We start from the raw sequence: 27,014 nt of genomic DNA, 5'->3' as shown, positions 1-27,014 counted from the left end.
AGTCGGTGAGGCTGGGCTGCGCTCGGAAGCTTCGATCCTCGAGTCCATCACCCGGTGAGTGAACCCCACAGGAGCTCGAGTACGAGCGGGGCCCGAGCAGCTGCTGAAACGGGCAGGATTTCCCCTCACTCCGGGAATGGGTCTGTCCGCCCCGGCCTCCCCCCCACTCCCGGAATGGGCTCGCCCCCTCGGTCCCAGTCCCTCCTCCCGGACGGGGCGACGTTGCCATGGTGTCGGCCGGCGGGCTGAGGCCCGGCGTGTGTCCTCTCAGGTGCCGGGGCGGCCCGGGGCCCATGGCGCGGCGGTGGCGCTGACCCAGGCCCGGGCGGCGGCCGGGCCCCGCGGGCCGGCATGGCGGGCCAGTTCCGCAGCTACGTGTGGGACCCGTTGCTGATCCTGTCGCAGATCGTCCTCATGCAGACCGTGTATTACGGCTCGCTGGGCCTGTGGCTGGCGCTGGTGGACGGGCTGGTGCGCAGCAGCCCCTCGCTGGACCAGATGTTCGACGCCGAGGTATGGTCCCCGGGCCGGCGCGGGCGGCGCCTCGGCCTCACCGGGTGGTCTGACACTACTGGGCTCTAGACCTGGCTGGGCCACCTTCTCGCTTTGCGGCCCTGGGAAAGGGATATCACCTTTCCGAGCCTCGGCTGCCCTATCCATAAAATGGAATGACAGGGAGGCAGATTAGTACAAAGGAAGGGGCCTGCGTTCCAGGCAACCTGATACATCTCATTTATGACACTGAAAAAGTGACTTCACTTCTCTGAGCCCCAGATTCTCGGGTGCCAAATTGGGGACGGGGGGGGGATGGATAAAAGAGCATTCACGGAGTATAGTGGGAACTTCCTGGACTTTAGAGTCAGGTCTCTAAGTTCCATGTACTAGCTGTGTGACCTGGGGCGAGTGTTGTCATCTCTCTGAACCTCAGTTTTCCTGTCTGCAAAATCATGAGACCGCTGGCATAGAGGTCGTGTACTGCAGTACAAAGAGCCTGGCTTTGGATTCAGAAATGCTTAGTGTCCAGTGTAGGCTGAAACATACCAGCTGTGGGATTTGGGGCAAGTTGCTTTATCTTTCTGAGCCTGTTTCCTCTTCTGCAATAGAATAATCCTCAGCAAAATGTTCTGAGGGCCACAGGGGGCTAGGAGTAAGAAAGTGCCTTATAAAGTGTAATGGGAGGGTGGAGAGGTGTTTTGCTTCAGAGAGGCAGCTGTGGTATATGGTAATAAGCACAGTTCTTGGAGCCAGGAGATCTGGGATGGAATCTTTCCTCTTGCTGCTTATTCTCTATGTAGCCCTTGGGCAAGTTATTATCCAAAAAGAGGTAACGATAACAACAATAATAGCTTTATGAGGTTGTTGTGAGGATAATATGAGATAATGTATGTCAAGGCCTTTGAAAGCTGAAAGTGTGCAGATGTTTGGTATTGGGTAGTACCATATGGACAGTGGTGGAGGTCACTCACCCACCACGTGCCTAGTAGTACCTTCTTAGGAGCCTTGCTGAACCCCGTTCTAACTCTTTTGCTGTTTATTTACCCTGTCACTTTGGGCAACTGACTTAACTTCTTTGAATTTTTATTCCTCCTTTGTAAAATGAGGATAATGATCCCTTCCCTGCTGCTGTGAGGGGTCAAATGAGATACAGTGGTGGATGTCTGTAAAAGCAGCTTGGTGGAAGTAGGCTGCCATACAGATGAAGAGGCCTATTGGCTTCTGTGGTCCTGGAATGATGTTTGTTCCTGAGTGGGGCTGCTGGGGTCCTGGAGCCTGGGGCTCTGCCAGGTCACTTCGCCAGCATATTTCCATTTGTGATTCCCCCTCAGATCCTGGGCTTTTCCACGCCTCCAGGCCGGCTCTCCACGATGTCCTTCGTCCTCAATGCCCTCACCTGGTGAGTATCACCAGTTTTGCTATCCAGCTTTTGGGGTCTTAGCACTGGAACTAACTTCCTAAATTCGGACATGAAACAGGCTGGCACTTGTTCCTGGGCAGCGTTGGACTAAAATGGGTGGCAGAGGCCAGTTCTGGGACTGGCTCCACTGTAGGGTTTCTTTGATCGCTGTTTTGACTCAGCTGGAAAGCTCTTATGTCACTCTGTGCATGCTGCCTTGGGACAGCTTTCATCTCAGATCACTTCCCTGATGTGGAATCAGATTGAGGAAAGGATTGGACTGGGAGTCAGTCTATTCTTGGCCCATGTGCCATTGGCCAAGTTCCTTCCCTTCTCTCTAGGCCTTGGGTCCTCATCTGTACCCTGAGGGCTTTGACTGAGAGGTGGTTTAGGGAAGTGATTAAGAGCTTAGGCTCTGGAGGCTGACTCACTTGGCTTTGACTCTCAGCTTTACCACTAGTCTAGTGACTGTGGACAAGTTAATCTGTCTAAGCACCAGTTTCCTCATCAGTAAAATCAGGCTAATAATATTACCCACCTCATAGTGGTGAGGGTTACATGAGTTAATTCACAGGAGGTACTTGGAATGATGCCTTTCACATTACTGTTCTTGACCTTACACTGGAGGTTGAAAACTGGTGGGGTGACTTTGACCTGAATTTGGCTCCCAGATATGTTCTGTTTGGTTTACACAGTTGTCAACCCATGCAGGATGTTTAAGACTTTTTTCACTTAGTTGAAAATCAGGACATTTTACGTTAAAAATACAGATTTCGGGCTTCTCTTAAAAAATGGGATGATGGATTGATTCCAGGCCAGCATTCTAGCATGGTGACTTGCCTGGCTGCAGGCCCCACTTTAGATGAAACATGTATGCTTCATGCTGCCACAGTCCGCACCAATCTCTGGGATCCCTTTGAGTGGCAGCTGCATTGATCATCAAGCTCGTACTTTTTCCTTCTCCCCAGCCTGATCCACTCTCAGCATTACCTGCCAGGTTCCTCTGGGCATCTGATAATGTAACCCCTGCCTCCCACTTCTCTCGCTTGCTTCTGACCACTACGCTGTCATCCTAATTGTCCCTGCTCCCCCGAATAACCTAATCTAAGGCCAGGACAACCCAGTGACAACTCACTGCTGTCCTCTCCCCACAGTGCCCTGGGCTTGCTGTACTTCATCCGGCGAGGGAAGCAGTGTCTGGATTTCACTGTCACTGTCCATTTCTTTCACCTCCTGGGCTGCTGGTTCTACAGCTCCCGTTTCCCCTCGGCGCTGACCTGGTGGCTGGTCCAGGCCGTGTGCATTGCACTCATGGCTGTCATCGGGGAGTACCTGTGCATGCGGTCGGAGCTCAAGGAGATACCCCTCAACTCAGCCCCGAAGTCCAGTGTCTAGAGTCGGGTCCTTTGGACACCCAGCTGGGCACTTGACACCTTGGGCTGCTCCGACTGTCCAGATGAGGTCCAGCCCAGGCCTGAGAGGAACCCGGGAAATGTGAAGTCTCTGTTGGTGTGGGAGAGAGAGTGAGGCCCCATCAAGAAGGCAGGTAGCAGGCAGGATCACAGCTGCAAGTACGGCCTCTGTCCACTGAAGCCTTGGTATCTGGGAGGTCGGCAAGGGGGACCTCTTTCAGGGTAGTAACAGAATCAGAACCGTGTCACTCTTGAGCCACCATACCTGTCACCAGCCTGTTATTTTAAAAAGGAAAAGGAAAAAAAAATAATCAAGGATATCTGATCACAGCGAACCACTCTTCTAGCCATCTATCTTACCTCCCTGGGACAGCTATGAGCTTTGCCATGCTGCTGAACTGCAGCTATTCTGTTTGGAGCAACACTTGGTTTCTGGATCCAGAGCCACAGAAAGAGATGTAGGTGCAAAGTAGCAGGCTGCTGTCAGGGAGAGGACCGCAGGTGGAGGCATCAAGCAGAAAGAAAACGCACAACCTGTGTCCTGCTACACTCGTGTGTGTACACCAGTGAACCCGTGACTGACCTTCTTCCGGTTCTCTCTACTGGGTCTCCACCCTGCTGCCAGCGTTCAGCATAGCAGGCCATAGGACCCAGAGAAGACTCTTAGCGTCGCTCCCCATCTGACCCTCGAACTAGAGTCCCTGCCTGTTCTCCAGGAATGACCAGGCGTCCCAGCTCCCACTGGATCTCCGTTCTGGCAGTAGTTCCCTTTTCCTGCCTTGTTTGGAATGACACAGTGGGAAGGGTACAGTGGGCGCCCAGACACAGGAAGCCCAGCCTTCCAGCTTGAGGTGCACTTGATAGTGCCGAGGGAGATAGGAATTTGCTACTAAGATTTTTCTTTGGGGTGGAGTGTCCTCTGTGAGGGGCTTACAGCTGCCCTTCCTGTGTACATAAATACAGTATTTTCCACGGTTCTGCCTGTGCTTATTTTGTAATGCTGTGCTCGGGACTGGGAGAGATCAGCATAGCCAAACATTCTTTATAGCTGGGAGCTATAAAGAATGATTAGGCCACCTTCTTTTTTTTCCTGAACCCGAGTATTCCTCCAACTGGTTAAAACACTAAGTGCCGGGGGACACCTGTGTCCCACCCCCGCCTGCAGCCTTCTCCGCCATGCCTTGGGTGAACTGCCATGACTCTCAGGGTACCTTTCCCATTTGCCAGTGGCTTCTGAACGTGCCCAGTGGAATGCACTGGTCTAGACCCACTTCTGCCTGGAAACCATTGCTGCTCCCCTTTGGGTCCTCCAGAGCCTGCCTGAGAGAGCTGTCAGTGTTCAGCTTTCAGTGTTAGGGCTACACAGTTGGGGACTTTTGCCATCTCCCCAGGAAGCCTTTCTAGCCTCCTGGCTCCTAGCCCTGCAGAATAGGAGGTTGAGGCCGACAGGGTGAAGGTTTAAGAGTGAACATGCCTGGGCAGAGGCTGGAAAAATGCTCGGGCGAGGCACCTCAGTAACTCGGCACTCTAGCCAAGCTGGGAGGAAGCAGGTTGTTAATGGAATTCTCATCCTGGCTGCGGGGTCCAGGAGGTATGACCAGCTGAAATGGCTTCCCCTGGGCGGATGGATTTCCCCCCAGACACCCCAGACTCTATAAACGCAGGTGACTAACTTTATTTTGAGGAAAGCCTCAGAGCACTCACATCACGTGGCCGCAGCCTGCCGTGGCCAGCTCCGGTCGTGGCAGCTCCAGCGCACCTCTATGGGAGTTTCCCACCAAGGCTGATGCTATCCTTCTACACATCTTCGATGACAGATCTCTGCCCCTTGAGTGTCAGTTGGATTTATGAAAACTGCCAAAGGTCAGGGGAGCCAAGGTGGGGTTTTTTTGTTTTTTAATAATATCATGACTAAGCTGAATGACAGTTGGGGGTCAAAAATATGTGAGTTTCCTGAGATCTTTATGAACTCTAAAGTGACAAAGCCGTGTCTAGAGGCAAGTTCCAGAGAGGACTGGGCAATGGAAGTAATAAATATTTAACATCCACTGAGTGCTTCATAAAGAGATGTCCAGCAGTAGACTAAGTGCTCTTCATTTCCTTGCTCACTTAATCTTCACAACAACCCTCTGAAGTAGGAAATAGCATCATCTGTATCTTACAGATGAGGAAACCGTAAGGAACTTGCCCAAGGTTACATGTTGGGAGCTGGCAGAGCCAGGATTTGGGTTGCGGTAGTGACATTAATAAACTCATTCTGAAGAGATTGATAGTTAAAGATGTTTAAGTTCTTAGTGGTTAAACAATCTGCACCTTATAATCATACTTTCTCATCCTACTGTATTGTTTTAAATACTAAGGATGTATAAAGCTTTATAAATATTACTTGCTTTCCAAGAAAAACTGATAGGCAGTACATTAAATATGGCCACAGATTTCCAAGTGAACGTAGGAATGTTGGAAATATTTTTATTTCCAAAGGATAAAGGAAAGTACCTAGATCAGAAAGTTACCTCCACCCTACCACTGAGTTGGTGTAGCTCTTGACTTTCTAGGGGTCTGACATCTAGACACCTAGGTCTGCCCCCTAGACATCCCGCCCCATCCCATCCACTACGATCTGGAGAGACAAGTGGAGACTAGTGCATAGCTGGTGCTCAGAATAGTTTATAGCCCGCAAGAAGGACGGGAAAGTAGAAAGGGATGTCTAGCTCAGAGGGTGCCTCTAACCCCTAGCTCTAGGCAGGCCTGTCCAGATCAGAGCCAAATAGGGGCCAGAATGGCAGCCAGCAGGCACCAGTGAGGCAGGAAGCTCCAGGTCCCCGTGAGTCTTCTGTGAGGCACAGCTCAAACAGGTTAGCTTCCCCTGAAAGCAGAGTCTTAAGACTCTCTTCAGCAACTCCCAGATCAGGGTAGCTTCCTTCTCGCAGTGCCCGAGGGCTGTCAGCCGTAGCCCAGGGACTACAGCCTCAGGGGCTGGGGGAGGAGAGGCCAGTTCCAGGCACAAGAGAGGTTCTTTGTAGAGAGGGAATTAAAAGCCACTGCGTGCTTGAGGTTTTCTGTAGGAAAGTAGCAAAGGATGGTGGAACAACACTGAAACAAGTGGAGGAGAGGGAGCTGAGAGTTTTAATCCCTGACCTGCCTACCTGGCCAAGCCAGGGAGAATTCTAGGGACCCAATGTTAGAAGGCTTTAGAGAGCTGCAATGGAGTGCAAGGTTAAGTCCTGGAGTGCCATTACCAGCCGTGAGACCTTGGATAAGCTACTTAACCTTCCCTGGGTTGAACTTCCCTGAGTTTTTGTGAGGATTCAGTGAGATGTCATAATGTAAAGCACTTAGTGCTGCACCTGACGTATAAGAAAGTGATCCATGAATCTAAGCAGTTAGAATTATGCGACCACTGCCCCCTTCCCATTTTACAGAGGAGATATCTTTCTTCAAAGCCTCAACTGTTAGGTGGGGGACAGGCTTGCCCATGACCTAGGTACAGCCACCAAGTATTGAGCTCCTGCGACCAAGTATTGAGCTTCTATGTGCCATGCACTGTAAAGTGATTTATGTTTCTAACTTAATCCAATGAGATAGGCACCACCGTTTTCCCCATTTTGCAGACCGTGAAACTGAGGCTTAGGAGTAAACAGCTTTCCCCAGCATCAAACAGCTGATAAGAAGCTAGGCCTGTCTGCCTCAGCAACCTCATCCCCATTCATATACCAATCACGTTTAAGTGGTACATGGCCCAGATTGGGAGAGGGACGGTCTCTGGGATCCAGATGCTATTTTGTGACTGTGAACATAAGATTGGCTTTTTAAACAAGCAGCTAGTTCCCTAAAGGTGGGCAGTTAGACAGCTGCTCATAAGTGAGAAACAGGGCCAGTACTGGCTCTATTACAGCAAGGAGGCCTGGAAAAAAGGCCAAACGTTCAACGTCCCACAGACTGGTTTCAGCTACAAGCCTGATTTGCCCAAAGCCCTCTGGAATGGCTATTAGTATCCCTCTTTTAATAAACAGACGGGATAGGCTCCGAGAGGTCGTGTGACTTGTTAAAATTCAATCATTAACAATTTTCCCCCACTTAACTGTTAGGGAGCCATTTCTCCTGCGGTCTCTTATCCCTGAGATTATGGGTTGCAGCATCCTGCCCAAATCAGGATCTGACTGAGCCCCGAAGAGGGGCCTCAGGTTGAAGTGGTTAAACAATGGGAGAATGGTAGTGGGGAGACCCTAGTTCTGGGGTTATGGGAGGCAGGTTGCCTGAGCCTAAATGCCAGCAGGTGGAAGGGATGAGGCTGGAAGGAGTGCATTGCCGGGAGCCATTCACATGCATGAGGCCTGCATCCTTGCTTCCCCAGCGGCACCCTGGCCATGCTGGGTCCCAGCCTAGGCACACAGGCTTCTGTCTGCTCACTTGATGGCATTGCCCGTGGGCAGCTGGGGCCCAGCTCTGGCTCCCAACTGGGCAAAGCAGAAGTTGCCAATCTCGCCTAGGCTCAGGCTATTCGGGCCCCCACTTGGGGCTCCCTGGGGAAGGTTCCCATGAAGACTAGTGCAGCCCCCCCTCCTCCCTCTCCCCCGCCCCCCCCCCCCCACACACACGCGGTTTGATTATTTGTTTGGGAGCGCGCTGCCCTAATCGCCCGCTGATAGAGCACGCTGGACAGAAGTTTACTTGAAGGTTGATGGAACGGAAGGTGCTTGGGAGGAAAGATCGAATAGAAGGTTGATGTGATTGATGATGCCCAGCAAGGGAACCGAAATGGAGACTACCCAGGAAATGGGCTGGATTGCAAGTTTAGCGGGAAGACAGCTTGAAGTGAAGTTTACGGGAGTGGAGGTTGCGCGGAGGGGGCGGGGCGGGGTGCTCGGGACGGGAGCGCCGCGCCTGGGTGGCCGCAGGTAGGGAGCGCGCTGCGCTGGCGTTAGGTCGCCATTCCGAGTCTCAGCAGTGCGGTGCAGAGCGGTCCAGCGCCAGACCCCGCTCAGGCTGTTCTCGCGGCCCGGTTTCCGCTGGCGGCCGCCTGGCGGATGCTCAGTCAGGGTGCTGAGCCCCAGTGGAGAGGAGGGGTGCGAGCCGGCCGGTTTAGCGGGAGCCTTTCCCATCCTTCTCTCTCCCTCCCAATCTGAGGATCTCCATCAGTGCCCTGGCTCCCTGGGAGTGAGGGTGGAGGGCTCTGCGCCCCTCGATGGCTATGCTGCTCTCCCGAGGGCGCCCGCTGCACACAGCCTGTCTCCAGCGGAATACGGAGGATCAGGATCATAGTCTTTGTCCAGAGAAAGCCTGGGCTCCCTCTGTTTTCCTCTCCCCAACTGCAGATTAAGGGCCCTGTGGATCCTACCGACAGAGGGTGACCCCGACCGGACTTGGGGTTGGAGGGCGGACGTGCTGTGTCCCACGGGAGCAGTGGGACGAAGTACCAATGCTCCGCCTGGCTCGGTGCTCTCCGTGACCACGCGGGGCACATTTCACATTTCCGGCTGGCATTTATTGACACCGGAGCCGTGATAATCAGGGCGCAATGCACGTGCGTGACGGGCTGGATGCTGCGTTGCACCTTTCCCCCTTCGGGAAATGGAGCGGGGAGCAGCCAGGAGACCAGATTAGAGTTCTTGCTGTGCCACTAACCAGCAGCGTGAGCCTGCGCAAGACCTTCGCTTCTCGGCGCCGCGGTGTTTCCTCCTCTCCTTGGCCTGCAGCACCATTGTGAGGCACCTAGCACCCAGGAAGCGCACAACCAACGCCCCCCTTCTATGACTTAATGGAGAGCACCGCTCAGGAGGCCAGTTTGCAGAGGCGGGGGAGGGGAGCAGCCCGCGTGCTTCTTTGTTACGGCTTCTACACTGACCGTAGGGACCTGGGGATGGAGTGGAGTTAACCTGAAGTCGTGATTCACACTCTTCCCCCCTCCCCCACCTTACCTCCGTGGAGGACCTCTTTCCTCCATCCCTTCCAGCCCCAGATAAAGAGGCAGAGCCAGCGACAGTATTCTTCAACGCCATATGGGACATTTTATTTGTAGACTCGCGAATTATCCCCCCCATCCCTCCCGTTCAGACGGTTGTGCGATCTCCGCCCTCTCCGCACACCTCTGGCTCCCATCCAAGGTCACACCTGCGAGCAGAGACCTCAGCGTCAGTTAGGAGCTAAGACCGCCCCCAGAGGGCGCTGGCGCCCAGGGAGAGGGCTCAGGGACCAGGGCGCTGCGGTGTCTGGCAGATTGGAGATGCCCGGTTTGCTGAACGGGCAGCTTCCCATTCAGCTGGACCCCCAGGCCCATCACCCCTTCCTTTCTTGGGACCTCAGTGGAGGGGCTGGAGTAGTTCTACTTTTTCTTTTGCTAAGGACCTTTTGTTCAGAGTAGGTCTTATTTGAGGCACGAATAAATAAAACAAATGGAGAGTTTATCTAAGAGGGGATGAGATGCAGACGAGCCTTACTTGACCACGCCCCCTCCCCTTAGCCCCACATTTGGAAATCCCTAAACTCACTTACTCAGACTTCTGTGAGATTCTGAGCCATAGCAGATGGCCCCTCCTGAGGCCTCCAGCCAGTGGAGGCCTCAGAACCACAGTTCTCAGAACCACAGGCCTCAGAACCACACTTCCAGTGCCCTCCTTCCCCGGAGCCCCTACTTGGGTCCTGAGAGGACCCAGCCTGGCCACTGCCCTGCTGTGTGGACTTGGTCAATGGCTTCCGCCTCTCTGGGTTTCCCTCTCTGGGCATGAAGGTAGGGCCTCCCAGCACTGCCAGCCACAAACCCCAAGATTCTGGATCCTAAGCCCTCTGACTCTGGGCCCAGCTCAGGGCCTGGCTTGGGGCTGTCTCACCCTAGCCTGGCAGTGGCATTGTCACACCTTGTATGGATGGACCATTGGCAGCTCAAGTGATGCGGAGCAGAGGCGGGTACAGCAGCGCTTGACCCGGCGCAGGGCGGATGATCTGCACATCACCCGGGGCCCTGGGAGGTGGACTCGTGTGGGCAGCCCCTCAAACCAGATACACCGGTCAGCTACATCCAGCTGCTTCATGCCCTCCATGGGAGTTCTGTACTGGTGGGTCTTCAGGAAGACGACCCCGGCGTTCCCAGCAGGTGATTGCCTCTCCTGGGCTCCAGGGCCAGTGGGCAGGCCATGACCCTTTGATGTCATGGGGACCACAGGCTCCAGAGGCTCCAGACGCTCCTCCCTGCACGGCACTGCTTGCTGTGCCACGCGCCTCGCCCGCCGTGCCATGCGCCTCGCCCGCCGTGCCGGGCGCCTCGCCCGCCGTGCCGCCTTGAGCCTTAACTGCTCCGACTCCCTCAGGGGCTCTGATTTCTTGGAGTCCAGTTTCTTGTTGGAACACCCAGCCTCCTGAAGAGCGTTGTGATTTTGTCCTACTGTATCCGAGACGTCTTCGTGCCTGGCAGGGAGAGGAAAGGCAGTCAGCAGAGCAAGACCAAGGCCCTGGTCCTCCAGCTAGCCCCGAGACAGCTGTTCTGTAGTCAGCTCAGGGAGCCTGTCAGGAAAGCTAGAGAGAGCCTGAAAAGAAGCTTCTCTACCACTCAGAGGTCTTGTTCCTGGGGGCAGGGGATGTGGTGATAAGTACCAGCAGAAGGGATGCGAGAGGTTGGAAAGGCCTGAGGCAATGGCTAGTAGTTAGGACACCTAGAAATATATATTGCCTGCATCGGTCACTAGGTTAGGGTTCTTCCTCTTTGGATTTCAATTGATGGAGTGGACTGGTGCAGTGTTTTGTCTTTGGTTTTGTTTTTTTCAAATTGTGTTCCAAGAAATCTTAGAAAGTATCTCAAGTGACCACCCCCCCACCCCTGGAGGGCCAGGGTGAGGGGCAGGATAGCTTCCCTCCAACAACACAGTTGGGGCTTGGGGACAGAAATTTGAAGAGAGGCTCTGCTGCTTTAAAAAGGGTTGGAAATCTCTGGGCCTAGATGATCCTGACCCTTCTGGCTCAGTGTTTCCTGAGCCCCTGCATGGAGGAGGCCAGCTCAGGGGGAGGAGCCAGAGGGGTGGAGTTAACTAGAGGTGTTAGGAGACTTTCCCCAGGGGTGTCTGTCGTAGACTGAGCCCCCTACCATGTGGCAGCCCCCGTCCTAGCTGAGTGTGTGTGGAGAGAGAGAGGCCTCAGGCTCAGGATAATGACAATACCGAGGATAACAATGGCCACCGCTGATTGGGCGCCCACTGGGTGTCAGGCCCAGGACCCTCACAACAGTCCTGCCAAGCAGGAGGCAGGGAAGTGGCAGAGCGGCTTGGAGAGCACAGGCTTTGGAGACAAACTGGGGTTCAAATTTGCTTCTGCCTCTTACCATCTGTGTGATTTGGGGCAAGAAAGGTAACCTGTCAGAGTCTTAGTTTCCTCATCTGTAAAACTGGGGTAATTCCGTCTACGTAATAAAATTTTTGAGAATCAACTAAGTGGGAAAATGCTTTGCATGGTACCTGGCACTTAGCAGGTGCCTCATGTCCGCTTTCTTAGCATCCTGATGTGAATTGTGAGGAAACTGAGCCTCTGCAGAATGGCTAGTTTGCGGGTGAATCTCTGCGTGGTGTTGGCTTGGGAGAGGCAGAGGGGTGGCCCCTCTTGCTCAGAGCACCAGGTGGTGGTGAGTCCCGTGGTTGGATGATTATGACCAGGGTTATGACAACAGCTCTCATATCAGCCGGGAACGGCTTCAAATCCTAGCTCTGCCACTTACCAGTCCAGTTAATGGGACAAGTTACAACATCTCTTGAGCCTCAGCTCCTCATCAGTAAAATAGGGCTAATAAATAACTACCTTTCTCCCAGAGCCTAGTCAAAATGCAGGTTTCGAAATTCCTTAACGTAGTGCCTGTTTCTAGTAAAGGTGGCTATTGGGCCCATGATAGGGGCCATGGGCGGGCCATGCTCACCCAGAGGAGACCTCGAGGATCTTCGGAACTCTGAGCAGTGAATTCCAGCACCTTTTGGCCAGGTTATGCAGTTCCTGGGTCCGAGGGTTCAAGCTCTTGAGCAGCTTCAAGAGCGACAAGTTTTTCAGCACCTGCCAGGGGTGAGGAGCCAGAAAAACTGAAGCTTCAGCCTTCCTGGGATAGCGTCCCACCCCGCCACCAGGACTTTGGCTCAGCTCACGGCAGGGCCATGTGACTCCTTCCAGGTCACTTGGCCTGGCAGCTAGGAGCAGCACTGCATGAGGGCTCAGGCTCTCCTAAGCAGACACCAAAATGGGGCACCTCACCCCTTTAAGTCGTTTCCTCTCAATTACTTTGCTGACAGGCTGCTGTATCTTGTCCTGTGGTTCCTCATCTTGCATCTGACAGAAAGAGAGAGAGAGAGAGAGTGAGAGAGAGAGAGAGACGGAGAGAGAGAGGGAGAGAGAGAGAATGCTAACACAGTAGGAACCCCCCGAACGCCTCCATAATGCCTCTCCATTGGGCTGGGCTTGGTGTGACCAACCGTAGACTGGGAGTTTTGTCACCTTGGTTTGGGGGTGGAAACAAGGAGCCCATTCTAACTCTCCTGACCTCCCTTCACCCTTCACCTCTCCCTCTTCCCCCCAGGCTGGAAGGCCCCCATCCTAGGCATGGTTGGACTCTTTTGTTGAGACCCCCACTGGGTCTAGTCCCAAATCCAACCTTGGAAACCGCTCTATTCTTGGGCCTCTTCTTTGCTGATGGACTCATACTGGAGCTGTGAGGCCTCAGAGACAGATGGAACAAGCCTGGTACCAGGCACTGCCTGCTCCCTGCCTCTCAGCTCAGCCACTGCTCAGTCTGGGCGTCAGCCTGATTGTGCTGGGGCTCCTAGGGAGCCCCAGTGTGACATCACTGAAATGTGTGACAGTGGTAGGGCTGGGTCTCCGAGGACTATGTGGCTGGCAGGGGTGGAGGGTGAGGAGGAAACTCCTGTCTGTGGAGAAAGCGGCATATATTGTCACCACCTCCCTGTGACGTAGGAAGATTCCCCTGTCTTATTCCCCTGTCTTTTTTTTTTTTTTTTTTTTTTTTGCGGTATGCGGGCCTCTCACTGTTGTGGCCTCTCCCATTGTGGAGCACAGGCTCCGGACGCGCAGGCCTAGCGGCCATGGCTCACAGGCCTAGCTGCTCCGCGGCATGTGGGATCTTCCCGGACCAGGGCACGAACCCGTGTCTCCTGCATCGGCAGGCGGATTCTCAACCACTGCGCCACCAGGGAAGCCCTTTTTTTTTTTTTTTTTTTTTTTTTTTTTTTTAAATAAAGAAGCCAGGGTTCAAAGAAATTAAATAATTTATCCACACAGCTGGATAATGTTGGAGCTGGAAACATAAGGGCTGACCGTCAACCCATGAAATGTGGGTTCCCAACTATGCTCATATGTTCATTCATGTCACATATGTTGACTGTGTATCTGCTATGTGTTAGGTGTGTTCTAAGCGCTGGAATAAAAAAAAACAATTCCTACCATCAAGGAACTTACATTCTAGTGGAGAGCGTGTGTGCTTGTAAAGGTTTAACAATGGGCTCTCTGAAACAAAGTGTGTATATGTGTGTGAATGTGTGTTTATCATAAATTTTACGGAAAGAAATCTAATAAAATTCTACAATACTCTTTACTGTGAATTCGGTATAGCCAATTTATTCTTACAGTATACTTCTCTTGAATTTTGCCTAACTCTTGCATCCATAGTCAACCTACGGTTGTAACTGATGAACAAGTGCAGTTCCAACATGAATGTTGACGTAAGAAAGTGAAAAAGTGAAAGAACAAAGATGTTGGAATTCAACTCATTTCTCAATGACCTGATCGACTTATTTGCCGTATTAAATACCGGGAGTATATTTGCTCAGTTTTTTTTGCGTGTGTGTAGCTATTTACAATGTACAGGCATACCTCAGAGATATGGCAGGTTCGGTTCCAGACCACTGCAAGACAGTGAGTTACCTGAATCTTTTGGTTTCCCAGTGCATATGAAAGTTATGTTTACACTATACTGTAGTCTATTAAGTGTGCAATAATAGCATTATGTCTTGAAAAATGTACGTACCTTAATTTAAAAATACTTAATTGCTAAAAAACACTAATCATCATCTGAGCCTTCAGCAAGTCGTAGTAGCAACATCAAAGGTCACAGATCACCATAACAAGTATAATAGTGAAAAAGTTTGAAATACTGTAAAAATTACCAAAATGTGACACAGTGACATGAAGCAAGCAAATGCTGTTGAAAAAATGGCGCCTATGGACTTGTTCAACTAGGGTTTCCACAAACCTTCAATTTGTAAATACCACACTATCTGTGAAGCGCAGTAAAGCGAAATAAAATGAGATCTTCCTGTAGCAGCTATAGACAGGGCATATTTACATTTAATCTACATTATTAACATTTCCTCCATTACTTTCTTAAGGCTATACTGGGGGTTGGCAAACTTCTTCTGTAAGGAGCAAGATAGTAAATATGTTAGACTTTGCAGGCCATGTAGTTGCAACTACTCAACTGCTCTTGGGATGTGAAAGCAGCCACAGATATGGAAATGAGTGGGCCTGGCTGTGTTGCAATACAGTTTATTTATAGAAATAGTTGGTGGGCTGGATTTGGCCCATGGCCAACTGCTGGTCTAGACAATCAACAGAACAATAAATCAAAACCTGATTTATCATACTTACCTGTTTCTGTGGTGTGAATACTCCTACCAGGGCTGATTTCAAGCTACCAGTGTGATGTCACTGGATACAGAGTCGAACAGAAATGCACAGTAGCATGCCATTATATTTTATATATTTCTGTCATATTTCTATAGCTGTAAAGATTCTCAATATCATAGATAATAGCAAAAGGTAGTAAAAATTAGAAAGGGATGAGTTTGAGCATTTTTCACCTTTGTTTTTATCTTTTATTTTTTAAAATTTTATTTATTATTTATTTATTTATTTTTGGCTGTGTTGGGTCTTCGTTGCTGCATGCGGTCTTTCTCTAATTGCGGTGATCGGGGGCTGCTCTTCGTAGCAGTGCGTGGGCTTCTCATTGCGGTGGCTTCTCTTGTTGTGGAGCACGGGCTCTAGGTGCTCGGGCTTTGGTAGTTGTGGCACGTGGGCTCAGTAGCTGCGGTGCACGGGCTTAGTTGCTCTGTGGTATGTGGGATCTTCCCAGACCAGGGCTCGAACCCGTGTCCCCTGCGTTGGCAGGTGGATTCTTAACCACTGCGCCACCAGGGAAGCCCCTCACCTTTGTTTTTAATGTCATTAACTTAATGAAGTTGGTATAATTTAATTTTTAATGATGGCATCGCTTAACAACCAGCCAGGCAAGTTCCTAAAAATGTCATAGGCTTTTGTAAGCCCTCAGAGTTGGTTCCAACACGCTTCTGTTAACGTTGGATGAGAGTAAATGTGTGAAGAAAAGTAAACAGTGTGGGCCAGAAAGGGAGAACAAAGGTAGAAGCTTTGCTGTGTTAAAAAGGATGGAATGGGACCATTTCACCGACAAGATGAGATCTGAGGAGAGGCCTGGAGGAGGTGAGGGAAGGGGGAAGGAGTGGCGTCAGGAGATGAGGGCGGAGGCGGAGTCGTGGTGAAGGGCTGGGGACAGATCATGGGAGATTTTAACAGCTCAGGCTGCTCTGAGTAATCTGCCCAGCTGGCTGCATCTGAATAATCAGAAGAGCTTGCGAGATAGAGCTTCTCGGGCGCCACCTCACTCAGTCAACCAATCTGGTACCTAACCCAGCGTGGGAGCCAAATCCACGCCATACCCAGGCGGAGGGGTGTGCGTGCATCTGGGGTGCTTAGCTCTGCCTTTTAGGGGTGATGGACCAAGACCAGACTACTGAATAGCTTCTTCCATGTCCATGCCCTTTATTATTAGGGCAAAGATAAGCGGTGGTAAAACACCCTGTGGGCCAGGGAAGAAACCGAAGAGGTGACTTGGGAGGAAAGGCACGGAGCACAGCCCCGGCCCTCTCCCTCTGTCTGCCTCAGCACTCTCCGTGGCTCCTCTGCTTCCCTCTCCCCGCGCGATTTCAGCTCTTCCTGGACCCCGCTGGACTCTGGTGGGCTGCATCAGGGTCATCTACCCCCGCCACTCAGCACCTGGGCACCCAGGGCTGGGGCCCCGCTGTGCGCTCCCCACTGAGGATGGCGCACAGGCCCAGGGGAGAGGTCCTTCTAGAATATGGGTTCCTCAGGGGCAGGGACTTTTGGTGTTCTCTTCATTGCTAACCCCTCAGAGCCTAGAATAGTGCCTGGCTGACAATAGGTGCCCACTAAGTATTTCGTGAAATAGTGAAATACATGGCATTACCTATGACAAGGGCTGGGGGGCGGGCGCTGCAGGAACACAGAGGAGCAGTGTGGTGAGGCCAGGGAAGTCTTCGCAGAGATGGTGACGAGGAACAAAGGAGGAGTGTGGTCTCCAGGCAGAGGGCTGTGGGCTGGGCAGGGCACCCTCAAAAGAGGGGATTTTAAAAGTACAGGTGTGGGAGGGAATTATGAACCGGTGTATGTGCCGGAGTGGAAAGTAGGAGCCCAGAGCGGCGGTGGCCAAACCCGGAGGAGTGAGCAAGACACAGACTGCTAAGGGCTTGATCACAGGCTGAGGGGCTTGGAGTTTGTCCTGAGGGTCAGAGCATCCCGGGAGCGTTCCAGCAAGCGAGGCAACGGGGCTTGATTGAGCTCCAGGGGCTGGCCCGGCGCCTCCGCCAGTTCTGTTCTAGTCTGTTCTTTTCATCGTCACTCACTTCCCTCCCTTTGGAAGCTTAGGGAGTTCATCCGCAAGGGGGCAGGGCGTTCTCCCTGACCAGACATTGTACCCCAGCAATGGCTCCTAAAGCAAATTCCCATATTCTGTCTTGTTTGTCTCGTCCGTTTACACAGGAAAAACCATTTATGGGAATAGCGACACCCAAGGACACACAGCTGGTCAGCCTTTTGGACCAAATCCAAGGCACTTGAATGAGAAACCGCCACTCTGTTTTTCTTAGTTGTGGTAAATACACATAACAAAATTTACCGTCTTAACCATTTTAAGTGGGCAGTTCAGTAGTGTTCAGTACATTCGCACTGTTGCATAACCATCGCCGCCATCCATCTCCAGAACTCTTTTCATCTTGCAAAACTGAAACTCAATACTAAATAACAACTCCCCATTCCGTACTCCCCCTCAGCCCTGGCAACCACCCTTCTACCTTCTGTCTCTATGAATTTGACTGCTCTAGGGACCTCATGTGAATGGAATCATACAATATTTGTCTTGCTGTGATGGCTTATTTCACTTAGCATAATGTCCTCAAGGTTCATCATGTTATAGCAGAATTCCCTTCCTTTAAGGCTGAATAATATTCTGTTGTACGTATAGACCGTATTTTGCTTATCTACTCATCCATTGGTGGGCACTTGGGTTGCTTCCGCCTTTTTGTCTACTGTGAATAATGCTGCTATGAACATGGGTATACAAATATCTCTCTTTTCTTATTTTTCTTTAAAAATTTATTTATTTATCTTTTGGCTGTGTTGGGTTCTTGTTGCTGCACGCGGGCTTTCTCTAGTTGTGGTGAGCGGGGGCTACTCTTCATTGCGGTGCGTGGGCTTCACATGTGGTGGCTTCTCTTGTTGCGGAGCACGGGTTCTAGGCACATGGGCTTCAGTAGTTGCAGCACGTGGGCTCAGTAGTTGTGGCTCATGGGCTCTAGAGCACAGGCTCAGTAGTTGTGGTGCACGGGCTTAGTTGCTCTGCGGCATGTGGGATCTTCCTGGGCCAGGGCTCGAACCCATGTCCCCTGCTTTGGCAGGCGGATTCTTAACCACTGTGCCACCAGGGGAGCCCCAATATCTCTCTTTAAGACCCTACTTAAAATTTTTTTTGAGTGTACACTCACAAGTGGAATTTCTGGGCCATATGGTAATTCTATTTTTAATTTCTTTTAATATTTATTTATTTAGCCTGCGCTGGGTCTTAGGTGCGGCATGTGGACTTCTTAGTTGTGGCATGCAGACTCTTAGTTGAGGCATGAGGGATCTAATTCCTTGACCAGGGATCAAACCTGGGCCCCCTGCATTGGGAGCTCGGAGTCTTACCCACTGGACCACCAGGGAAGTCCCTCTATTTTTAATGTTTTGAGGAACCACCATTCTGTTTTTTATAGCGGCCGCACTATTTTACATGCCCGCCAACAGCGCACAGGGTTTTAGTTTGCCACATCTTCACCAACACTTGTTATCTTTCCTCCCTCCCTCCCTCCTTCCTTCCTTCCTTCCTTCCTTCCTTCCTTCCTTTCTTTCTTTCTTTCTATAGTAGCTATCCTGATGGCTGTGAGGGTCTACTCTTTTTTTCATCGTTTTATTTTGTTTCATCTCATAGTTTGTACTTTACTTTCTTTAAAGTTAGATTTATTGGGGTATATATATATATATTTCAAAGTGGGATACATACTTAATTTTTTTCTTTTAATTTTCTTTTTTTAAAAAAATTATTTTTGGCTGCGTTGGGTCTTTGTGGCTGCGCGTGGGCTTTCTCTGTTTTACAGTGAGCGGGAGGCTACTCTTTGTTAGGTTGCTTGGGCATCTCATTGCTCCGTGGCTTCTCTTGTTGCGGCACGGGCTCTAGGCAAGCGAGCTTCAGTAGTTGTGGCTCGCGGGCTTAGTTGCTCTGCGGCCTGTGGAATCTTCCTGGGCCAGGGCTCGAACCCGTGTCCCCTGCATTGGCAGGCGGATTCTTAACCACTACACCACCAGGGAAGTCCCCTATCTCCATTTCTATATTTTTATTATTTCAGGAATGTTATATATATGAAATCATACAGTATGTAACATTGCAAGCTTGGCTTTTTTTGCACTCAGAATAATGCCCTTGATATCCGTCCAGTTGTGTGTATCACTAATTTGTTCCTTTTTTGCCGAGTATTATTCCACAGTATGGATGTACCACAATTTGTTTAACCATTCACCCACTGAAGAACATTTGGGTTGTTTCTCATTTAGGGCTATTACAGATAAAGCTGATGTGTACAGGACCAGGGCTTAAACCCGTGTCCCCTGCATTAGCAGGCAGATTCTCAACCACTGCGCCACCAGGGAAGCCCCTTTATGTCTATTTTTTTGATGGATATAGGTCCTTTTATATGGTACCTGTACTACCCTTGAACTGGTATAGTTTGAGAGTGGACTTAAATTAGTTGTAAACATATGTTACAGACTAGAGAAACAGCTAAAAAATTTTTTAAAGAAGTACAATTTATAAGCTAAAGAAGGAGAGGAAAATAGAATTTTATAAAATACTTAATTAAAACAAAAGAAGCAGAAAAAGAGGGAAAGAAAGAAAAAGAAACAAAGAACAAGTGCAACAAATAGAAAGGTTATAAACATGCTAGATGTTTATACTAATTATATCAGTAATCACTTTGTGACTGGCCTAAGTATTAAATATTGAAGGACTGAGACTGTCAGAGTAGATAAAAAAAATAAGACCCAGGGCTTCCCTGGTGGCGCAGTGGTTGAGAGTCCGCCTGCCGATGCGGGGGACGCGGGTTCGTGCCCCGGTCCGGGAGGATCCCACGTTCCGCGGAGCGACTGGGCCCGTGAGCCGTGGCCGCTGAGCCCGCGCGTCCGGAGCCTGTGCTCCGCAACGGGAGAGGCCGCAACAGTGAGAGGCCTGCGTACTGAAAAAAAAAAAAAAAAAACCTACAAAAAAAAAATAAGACCCAAATATATACTGTCTTTAAAAAAATCCCACTTTAAATAAAAAGACACAGATGTTTAAAAGCAAAGGGATGGAGAAAGATTTGCCATGCTAACACCAGTCAAAGAAAAAAAAAACTGGAGTAGCTATCTTAATTTCAGACAAAGCAGACTTCAGAACAAGGAACATTATCGGGGATGAAGGGCATTAAATAATAATAAAGGAGTCCATCCTCCATAAAGACAAACAATCTTTAATGTGTGTGTCCCTAACAACAGAGTGTCAAAATATGTGAGGTAAAAACTGGTGGAACTCCGGGGTCTTCCCTGGTGGTCCAGTGGCTAAGACTCTGTGCTCACAATGCAGGGAGCCCAGGTTCGATCCCTGGTCAGGGAACTAGATCCCGCATGCCACAACCAAGATTTCGCATGCTGCAACTAAAAGATCCCACATGCTGCAACGAAGATCCTGCACGTGGCAACAAAGATCCCGTGAGCCGCAACTAAGACCCAGCGCAGACAAATAAATAAATAAATAATTTTTAAAAAACACCCAAAAAAACTGGTGGAACGCCATAGAGAAATAGATAAATCCACTACTACAGTTGGAGACTTCAACACGACTCTTTCAATACTTGATAAATCCAGCAGGCAGAAAATCAGTGAGGATATAGTTGAGCGCCACCATCAGTCAACTTGATCTAATTGGCTTTTATACTATAAAATTCTATAAAATTTATAGAATACTTCATCCAAGAACAGCAGAATACCCATTCTTTTCAAGCTCATATGGAACGTTCAAGATAAACCACATTCTGGGCCATAAAGCCTACCTGATCAGATTTTTAAAAGTAGGAATCATACAAAGTGTGTTCTCAAGCCAAAATGGAGACAAACTAGAGACCAATAACAGATAGCTGGAAATTCCAAGATATTTTAGAGGTTAAACAACACACTACTAAATAACACATGGATCAAAGAAGAAATCTCAAGAGAAATTTAAAAATATTTTGAACAATATGAACATACAGCTTATCAAAATTTGTGGGACGCAGTGAAAACAGTGCTTAGAGGGAAATTTATAGCATTAAATGTGTATATTAGAAAAGAAGAAAGAACAGAAATCAATCTAAGCTTTCACCTTATAAAACTAGAGAAAGAAGAGCAATTTAAGCCTAAAGCAAGCAAAATAAAAGAAGTAATAAAAATTAGAGGAGAAGTCAATGAAATTGAAAATAGGAAAACAATAGAGAAAATCAATGAAACCAAAACCGGATCCTTTGGAAAAGTAAATAAAATCGACAGACCTCTGGCCAGACTAACCAAGAAAAAAAAGAAGACACAAATTACCAATATTAGAAATTTAAGGGAGTTCCCTGGTGCCCCAGTGGTTAAGAATCCACCTTCCAATGCAGGGGACCCAGGTTCGATTCCTGGTAGGGGAACTAAGATCCCACGTGCCACGGGGCAACTAAGCCAGGGCGCTGTAGAGCCACGCAATGGCAGTGAAGATCCCAAGTGCGGCAACTAAGACCCGACGCAGTCAAATAAATAAATATATTTTTATAAAAAGAAAATTTATTTTATTTTATTTTATTTATTTTTTAAATAAATAGTTTTTAAAAAGAAATTTAAGAGGGGCCATCACTACTGATCTCAGGGACATCTAAAGGCTAATAAAGGAACATCGTGAATAATTCTATGCCCTCAAATCTGTTAACTTAGATGAAATATGTCTATTGTGTTTTGTTTTATTTCAGTACTGTCTTTGTCTGGTCTTTGTATCAAGGTAATACTAGCTTTATAAAATAAGTGGAGAAGTGTTCCTTCCTATTCCATTTTCTGAAAAAGATTGTATAAAATTGGTATTAATTCTTCTAAAAATGTTGTGTAGATTTCTCCAGTGAAACTATCTGGGCCTGGGGATTTCTTTTTCAAGAATTTTGTGGGTTTTTTGGTGTTTTGTTTTTAATTAACTACAAATTCAATTTCTGTAATAGTTATAGAGTTATTTAAATTATCTATTTCATTTTGGATGAATTTTGGCAGTTTGTACTTTTTGAGGAATTGGTCCTTTTCATCTAAGTTGTCGAATTTATGTGTGTAGAATTGTTCCTATTGGTCCCTTATTATCTTTACAACATCTGCAGGGTCTGTAGGGATATCTTCTGTTGCACTCATGATATTGAGAGTTTAGGTCACTCTCTCTCTTCTTTTTTCTTTTTTAGTATTGTCAGAGGTTTGTCAGTTTTATTGATCTTTTCAAAAAGGAGAATTCAAAAATAGGGAGGGGGTGTAGGTCTTTATTAAATTTGGGGAAATTTCAGCCATTATTTCTTTGAATGCTTTTTCAGTTCCACTTCTTTTCCCTCCACTTGAGACTCCAGTGACACAAATGTTAAATCTTTTGTTATTATCTCATGGGTTGCTGAGGCTCTGTCCTTCCTTTCTCCCTTCCTCCCTCCCTCCCTTCTTTCCTTCCTTCCTTCTTCTTTAAAATCTAATTTTCCGGGCTTCCCTGGTGGCGCAGTGGTTGAGAATCCGCCTGCGGGTGCAGGAGACACGGGTTCGTGCCCTGGTCCGGGAAGATCCCACATGCCGTGGAGCAACTAAGCCCGTGAGCCATGGCCGCTGAGCCTGTGCGTCCGGAGCCTGTGCTCCGCAACGGGAGAGGCCACAACAGTGAGAGGCCCGCATACCGCAAAAAAAAAAAAAAAATCTAATTTTCCTTGTTTTACAGATTGGATAATTTCTACTGTTCTATCTTCAAATTCACCAATCCTTTCATATGTTATTTTCATTCTTCTATTGAGCCTATCCAGTGAGGGTTTATTTTTTTAATTTTAAATTAAAAATTTAAACTAATTTGTGTTAGTTTCATAGGGTTGCTGTAACAAATTACCAGAAACTTGATGGCTTAAAACAACAGAAGTTTGTTTTCACACAGTACTGGAAGCCAGAAGTCCAAAAATCAAGGTGTTGGTTCCTTCTGGAATCTCCAAGGGAGAATCTGTTCCATGCCTCTTTCCTAGCGTCTGGTGATTGCCAGCGATCCTTGGCATTCCTTGGCTTGAGATCTATCATTCTGCTATCTGCCACCATCTTCACATGGTGTTTTCGCCTGTGTGTCTTCTTATGTTTTCACATAGTCTTCTTATAAAGATCCCAGTTATTGGGCTTAGTGCTCACCCTAATCCAGTACAACCTCATCTTAACTAATTACATCTGCAAAGACCCTATTTCCAAATAAGGTCACAATCTGTGGTATTAGGTAGTCATGAATTTTTGGAGGACATTATTCGACCTAGTACAGTTACTTTTTCTTCAGTTCTAATATTTCTATGTGGTTCTTCTTTGTATCTTCTATTTGCTTCCCTGAGATTTTTATTTTTTCATTTATTGGGTTGGCCAAAAAGTTCATTTGTGTTTTTCCATAACATCTTTTTGGCCAATCCAGTATTTCAAAAAGTTTGCAATTGCTTGTGTTTTTTTTGTTTTGTTTTAAATAAATAAATTTATTATTTATTTATTTTGGGCTGCGTTGGGTCTTTGTCGCCGTGTGTGGGCTTTCTATAGTTGCGGCGAGCGGGGGCTGCTCTTCGTTGCAGTGCGCAGGCTTCTCATTGTGGTGGCTTCTCTTGTTGTGGAGCACGGGCTCTAGGCTCACGGGCTTCAGTAGTTGTGGCTCGCGGGCTCTAGAGCGCAGGCTCAGTAATTGTGGTGCACGGGCTAAGCTGCTCCGCAGCATGTGGGATCTTCCCGGACCAGGGCTTGAACCCGTGTCCCCTGTATTGGCAGGCAGACTCTTAACCACTGTGCCACCAGGGAAGTCCTGCAATTGCTTGATGAAGCATTTTTATAATGACTGTTTTTAAATCCCTATCAGGTAATTCCAATAGCACTGTGATCCACTAGCATCTGTTGATTGTCTTTACTTGTCCAAGTTCAGATTTTCCTGGTTCTTGGTATGGTGAATTATTTTCATTTATGACCTGGATATTTCAGAAATTATGTGGTGAGACTCTGGATCTCATTTAACTCTTCTGTGTTGGTAGGCCTCTACTGTCCTGGGCCAGTGACATAGGGGCACCAACTTTTTGCCACCACGTGGGAGTGCAGAAAGTCCAGGCTGCCCACATGGCCCCCACTGGCACCATTCTGTAGGGGGAGGGGAGGGTTGGAAGTTTGGTTGCCTCATTACTGCTGGGCAGAGGTGAACATCTAGGCTCCACACTTGGCCACCTTTACGTTGAGGGGAGGGAGCGGTGCCTCCTTACTGTTGGATGGGGAGGGCAGCCTACCTCCCCACATGGCCTTCACTGACATCATGGAAATTGTGGGGAGGGGTACTTGTTACTGCTGAGCAATGATGAAGCCCAGTCTCCCCATTCCACCTCCTCTCACATAACACCAGCTGGAGGTGAGAGGGAGAGGTGCCTTGTTACCACAAGACAAAGACTGGGAGTGAGGTTTTTCCTCTGGTATTTTGCTGGAGGGGTCACTTCATGTCAAAAGATTTCTTTCTTGCTAGGGTGCCTCTTTCCCAATCCGTTGACAAGAGAGAACAGGCTTTTCATGGGGGTAATTTTTGTCTGTGCCTGTTTGGCTTCTCCAGAGCCCTAGCAAAAAGAAAACCCAGGGACTCACTGCTGTGTCGTTTGTGTTCTCAGGTTCCTAGCTGCTCTGCCAACTATGTTTACGTTTGGTTTATATATATAATGCCCAGCATGTTAAGCTGCACTTAGTGGGAGGGAAAGAGAGGAAGGCATCTACTCCATCTTGTTCAGAACTAGAAATCCTTTTTTCATTTTATACTCTCTTTATCCCTCTAAGTCCAAGTGGAGATGTTTCTGGATATAGAATCCTTTTAAGAACTTGTGGGTCACTCTGAATCGTATTTAGATCCACACTATTAGACAAAAGCCATGCCCCAAATTTCTCTGAGATAAGCCCTTCTCTCTAGTAGGCTTCTGCTGAATTGGCTAAGGGGCAACACCCTTAAGCTTTCTAGAATCCTTCTTGCTTGATTCAAAGGATCTGTGAGGCACACCCATAATTTCTTTAGAGGTCTTTTATCTGACTGAAGGCTACTCTGATGCATTGTCTTGAATCTTCCTGAGATGCAAACAAAAGATTTGATAGTCACATTCTCGCACCATGTTCTTCTGGTAATGCTCTGGATTTGAGGTCTGCTAGGAAACCTTTCTTTTTTTAAAATTAATTTTGATTGGAGTAGAGTTGCTTTACAATGTTGTGTTAGTTTCTACTGTACAGCAAAATGAATCAGCTCTACATATACATATATCCCCTCTTTTTTCAATTTAGGAAACCATTTTCTAACTTTACTATCATTTGCCATTTAGAGAGAGTGAGAATTTTCTACCATGAAGTCCTGGCTCCTTCATATTTAACAGTCCTTCTTCTTAGTTCAGGATCTCTCAACCTCAGCACTACTGACATTTCAGGCAGGATAATTCTTTTTTTGTGGAGGGAGGAGGTGGTGGGTGGTAAGAGGGTTTTGTCTTGTGCATTATAAAATGTTTAGCAGCATCCCTGGCCTCTACTAATTAGATGCCAGTAGCAACCTCTCCAGATTTTTTTTTTTTTTGGCCTTGCCATGCGGCATGTGGGATCTCGGTTCCCTGACCAGGGATCTAACCCACGCCCCCTGAATTGGAACCACGGAGTCTTAACCACTGGACCGGCCGGGGAAGTCCCCTCTTCAGTTTTGACAACCAGAAATGTCTCCAGACATTGCCAAATGTCCCTACACACACACAAACACCCCCCCCCCACCCCCGGCTACCCGCCCCAGGCGCCATCACTCATTTGAGAACTGCTGCTTTAGTTTCTCTCCCCTCGCGTTTTACTACAAGGAGCAAGAAGACACCAGGTGGCACCTTTGACACTTGATTTGGAGATATCCTTAGCCAGATCCCAACTCGTTTGGGATTTCTGCTTTCCACTTGACCACAGGCAACAGGGTTGCTAAACTGTGTCACAGCATAACAGGAATTCCTCTTTCCCCAGTTCCCAATAGTGTTTACCTGACTTTCCTGTATACCCTGGCTGCAATCTTATCAAAGGCACGAGGCTTCTATTAAGAGCTTTTTCAAGGCATTTTGGACTTTGTACACTCTTCCCAAGTCTATCTATGGCCAGTCCACTGCCAGTCCCATATTTCAGAGTGCTGTGATAGTGGCACCCTGTTCAATACCGAAATCCCTATGTGTTATCTATTGCTGCATAGCAGCTCATCCCCAAATTTAGCAGTTTTAAAAAAAGAAGTATTATCATCTCAAAGGTTTTGAGCATCAGGAATCCAGGACTGCTCTAGCTGGATGGTTCTGCCGCAGTCTCTCCCGAGGTTGCAGTCAAGCTGCTGGCCTGGGCTGCAGTCATTCCAAAGGCTCTACTGGGGCCAGTGAATCCGTTTCCATGATCACTCATGGGGTTGCTGGCTGGCCTCTGTTCTTCACTGGCTGTTGGCTGGAACCTTCAGTTCCTTGGTACATGGGCCTCTCTGTAGGACTGTAGACAACGTAATAGCCTGCTTCCCCCAGAGTGAGTGATCCAAGCAATAGAGAGAACACACACCCAAGATGGAAGCTCTGGGTTTTCCAATTTTTTTAATCCTGATTTTGGACGTGATGTACCATCATCTGCCATGTCTTATTGACCACATATAGTAACCTTGATACAGTGCAGAAGAGGACGACACAAAAGTATGAATAAACAGAAGGCAAGGAACATTGGGAGCTTTTTTGGTGGCTGGTTGCTACATTTCAATTTTATTCAGTCAAGATATTTCTCTAATTTCCTTTCGGACTTCATCTTTGACTCATGGGTTATTTGGAAGTGTTGTGTTTTATTTCCAAGTATTGGGGTGTTTTCCAGATCTCTTTCTGTTTTTATTTATATTTTCATTCTTTTATAGTCATAAAACATATTTTGTATGATTTAAATTCTTTGAAATTTGTTGAGGTTTGTTTCATGGCCCAGAAGATGTATCTGGGTGAATGTTTTATGTGCAGTTGAAAAGAATGTTTATTCTGCTGGTAAAGTGCTATAAAAGTGTT

The 27,014-nt window shown here is 48.3% G+C and overlaps 3 protein-coding genes and 1 non-coding gene across 5 annotated transcripts in view; 3 read left to right on the top strand and 1 right to left on the bottom strand.

The window, feature by feature from the left end:
- Window positions 1-277: 277 nt before the first annotated feature.
- The window catches only part of SYS1 (SYS1 golgi trafficking protein), a 34,450-nt gene continuing 7,713 nt past the window's right edge, over window positions 278-27,014 (top strand). The window contains exons 1-3 of one of the 2 annotated variants that reach the window (XM_059037883.2): window positions 278-513; window positions 1,827-1,894; window positions 3,049-4,283. In XM_059037883.2, coding sequence (XP_058893866.1) covers window positions 352-513; window positions 1,827-1,894; window positions 3,049-3,289 — 471 coding nt within the window. In that variant the 5' untranslated portion in view covers window positions 278-351 and the 3' untranslated portion in view covers window positions 3,290-4,283. Of the gene's footprint in view, window positions 514-1,826; window positions 1,895-3,048; window positions 4,284-27,014 lie in introns of those variants that run through there. The other variant, XM_067013089.1, reaches the window with a different exon arrangement.
- DBNDD2 (dysbindin domain containing 2) overlaps window positions 1,828-27,014 on the top strand; it is a 35,092-nt gene continuing 9,905 nt past the window's right edge. Inside the window, exon 1 of the mRNA XM_067013088.1 lies at window positions 1,828-1,894. Within this exon, the coding sequence (XP_066869189.1) occupies window positions 1,882-1,894 (13 nt within the window). The 5' untranslated portion in view covers window positions 1,828-1,881. The remainder of the gene's footprint in view (window positions 1,895-27,014) is intronic.
- TP53TG5 (TP53 target 5) lies at window positions 10,155-12,970 on the bottom strand. The gene is made up of 4 exons (XM_067012250.1): window positions 12,923-12,970; window positions 12,526-12,600; window positions 12,200-12,330; window positions 10,155-10,707 (listed from the first exon to the last, which is right to left on the bottom strand). Exons 1-4 carry the CDS (start codon window positions 12,968-12,970, stop codon window positions 10,155-10,157), a joined length of 807 nt encoding a protein of 268 aa, XP_066868351.1.
- Window positions 20,260-20,332, top strand: TRNAV-CAC (transfer RNA valine (anticodon CAC)). The gene has a single exon. It is a non-coding gene; the product is annotated as a tRNA-Val (tRNA).

The sequence above is a fragment of the Kogia breviceps genome, chromosome 14 (genome assembly GCF_026419965.1).
Source record: "Kogia breviceps isolate mKogBre1 chromosome 14, mKogBre1 haplotype 1, whole genome shotgun sequence".
NCBI classification, from domain to species: domain Eukaryota; kingdom Metazoa; phylum Chordata; class Mammalia; order Artiodactyla; family Physeteridae; genus Kogia; species Kogia breviceps.
Note: the sequence above shows the minus strand (reverse complement) of the source record. Positions and strands in the feature narration are given on the sequence as shown.

Coding starts and splice junctions, on each gene's coding strand:
- TP53TG5 (XM_067012250.1), bottom strand. CDS start 12,970: ATGAGTCCATCAGCAAAGAAGAGGCCCAAGAATAGAGCGGTTTCCAAG. Junction 12,601..12,922: donor AGAATAGAGCGGTTTCCAAG/GTTGGATTTGGG, acceptor TCTTTCTGTCAG/ATGCAAGATGAGGAACCACA. Junction 12,331..12,525: donor AGAGGAAACGACTTAAAGGG/GTGAGGTGCCCC, acceptor CACCCCTGGCAG/GTGCTGAAAAACTTGTCGCT.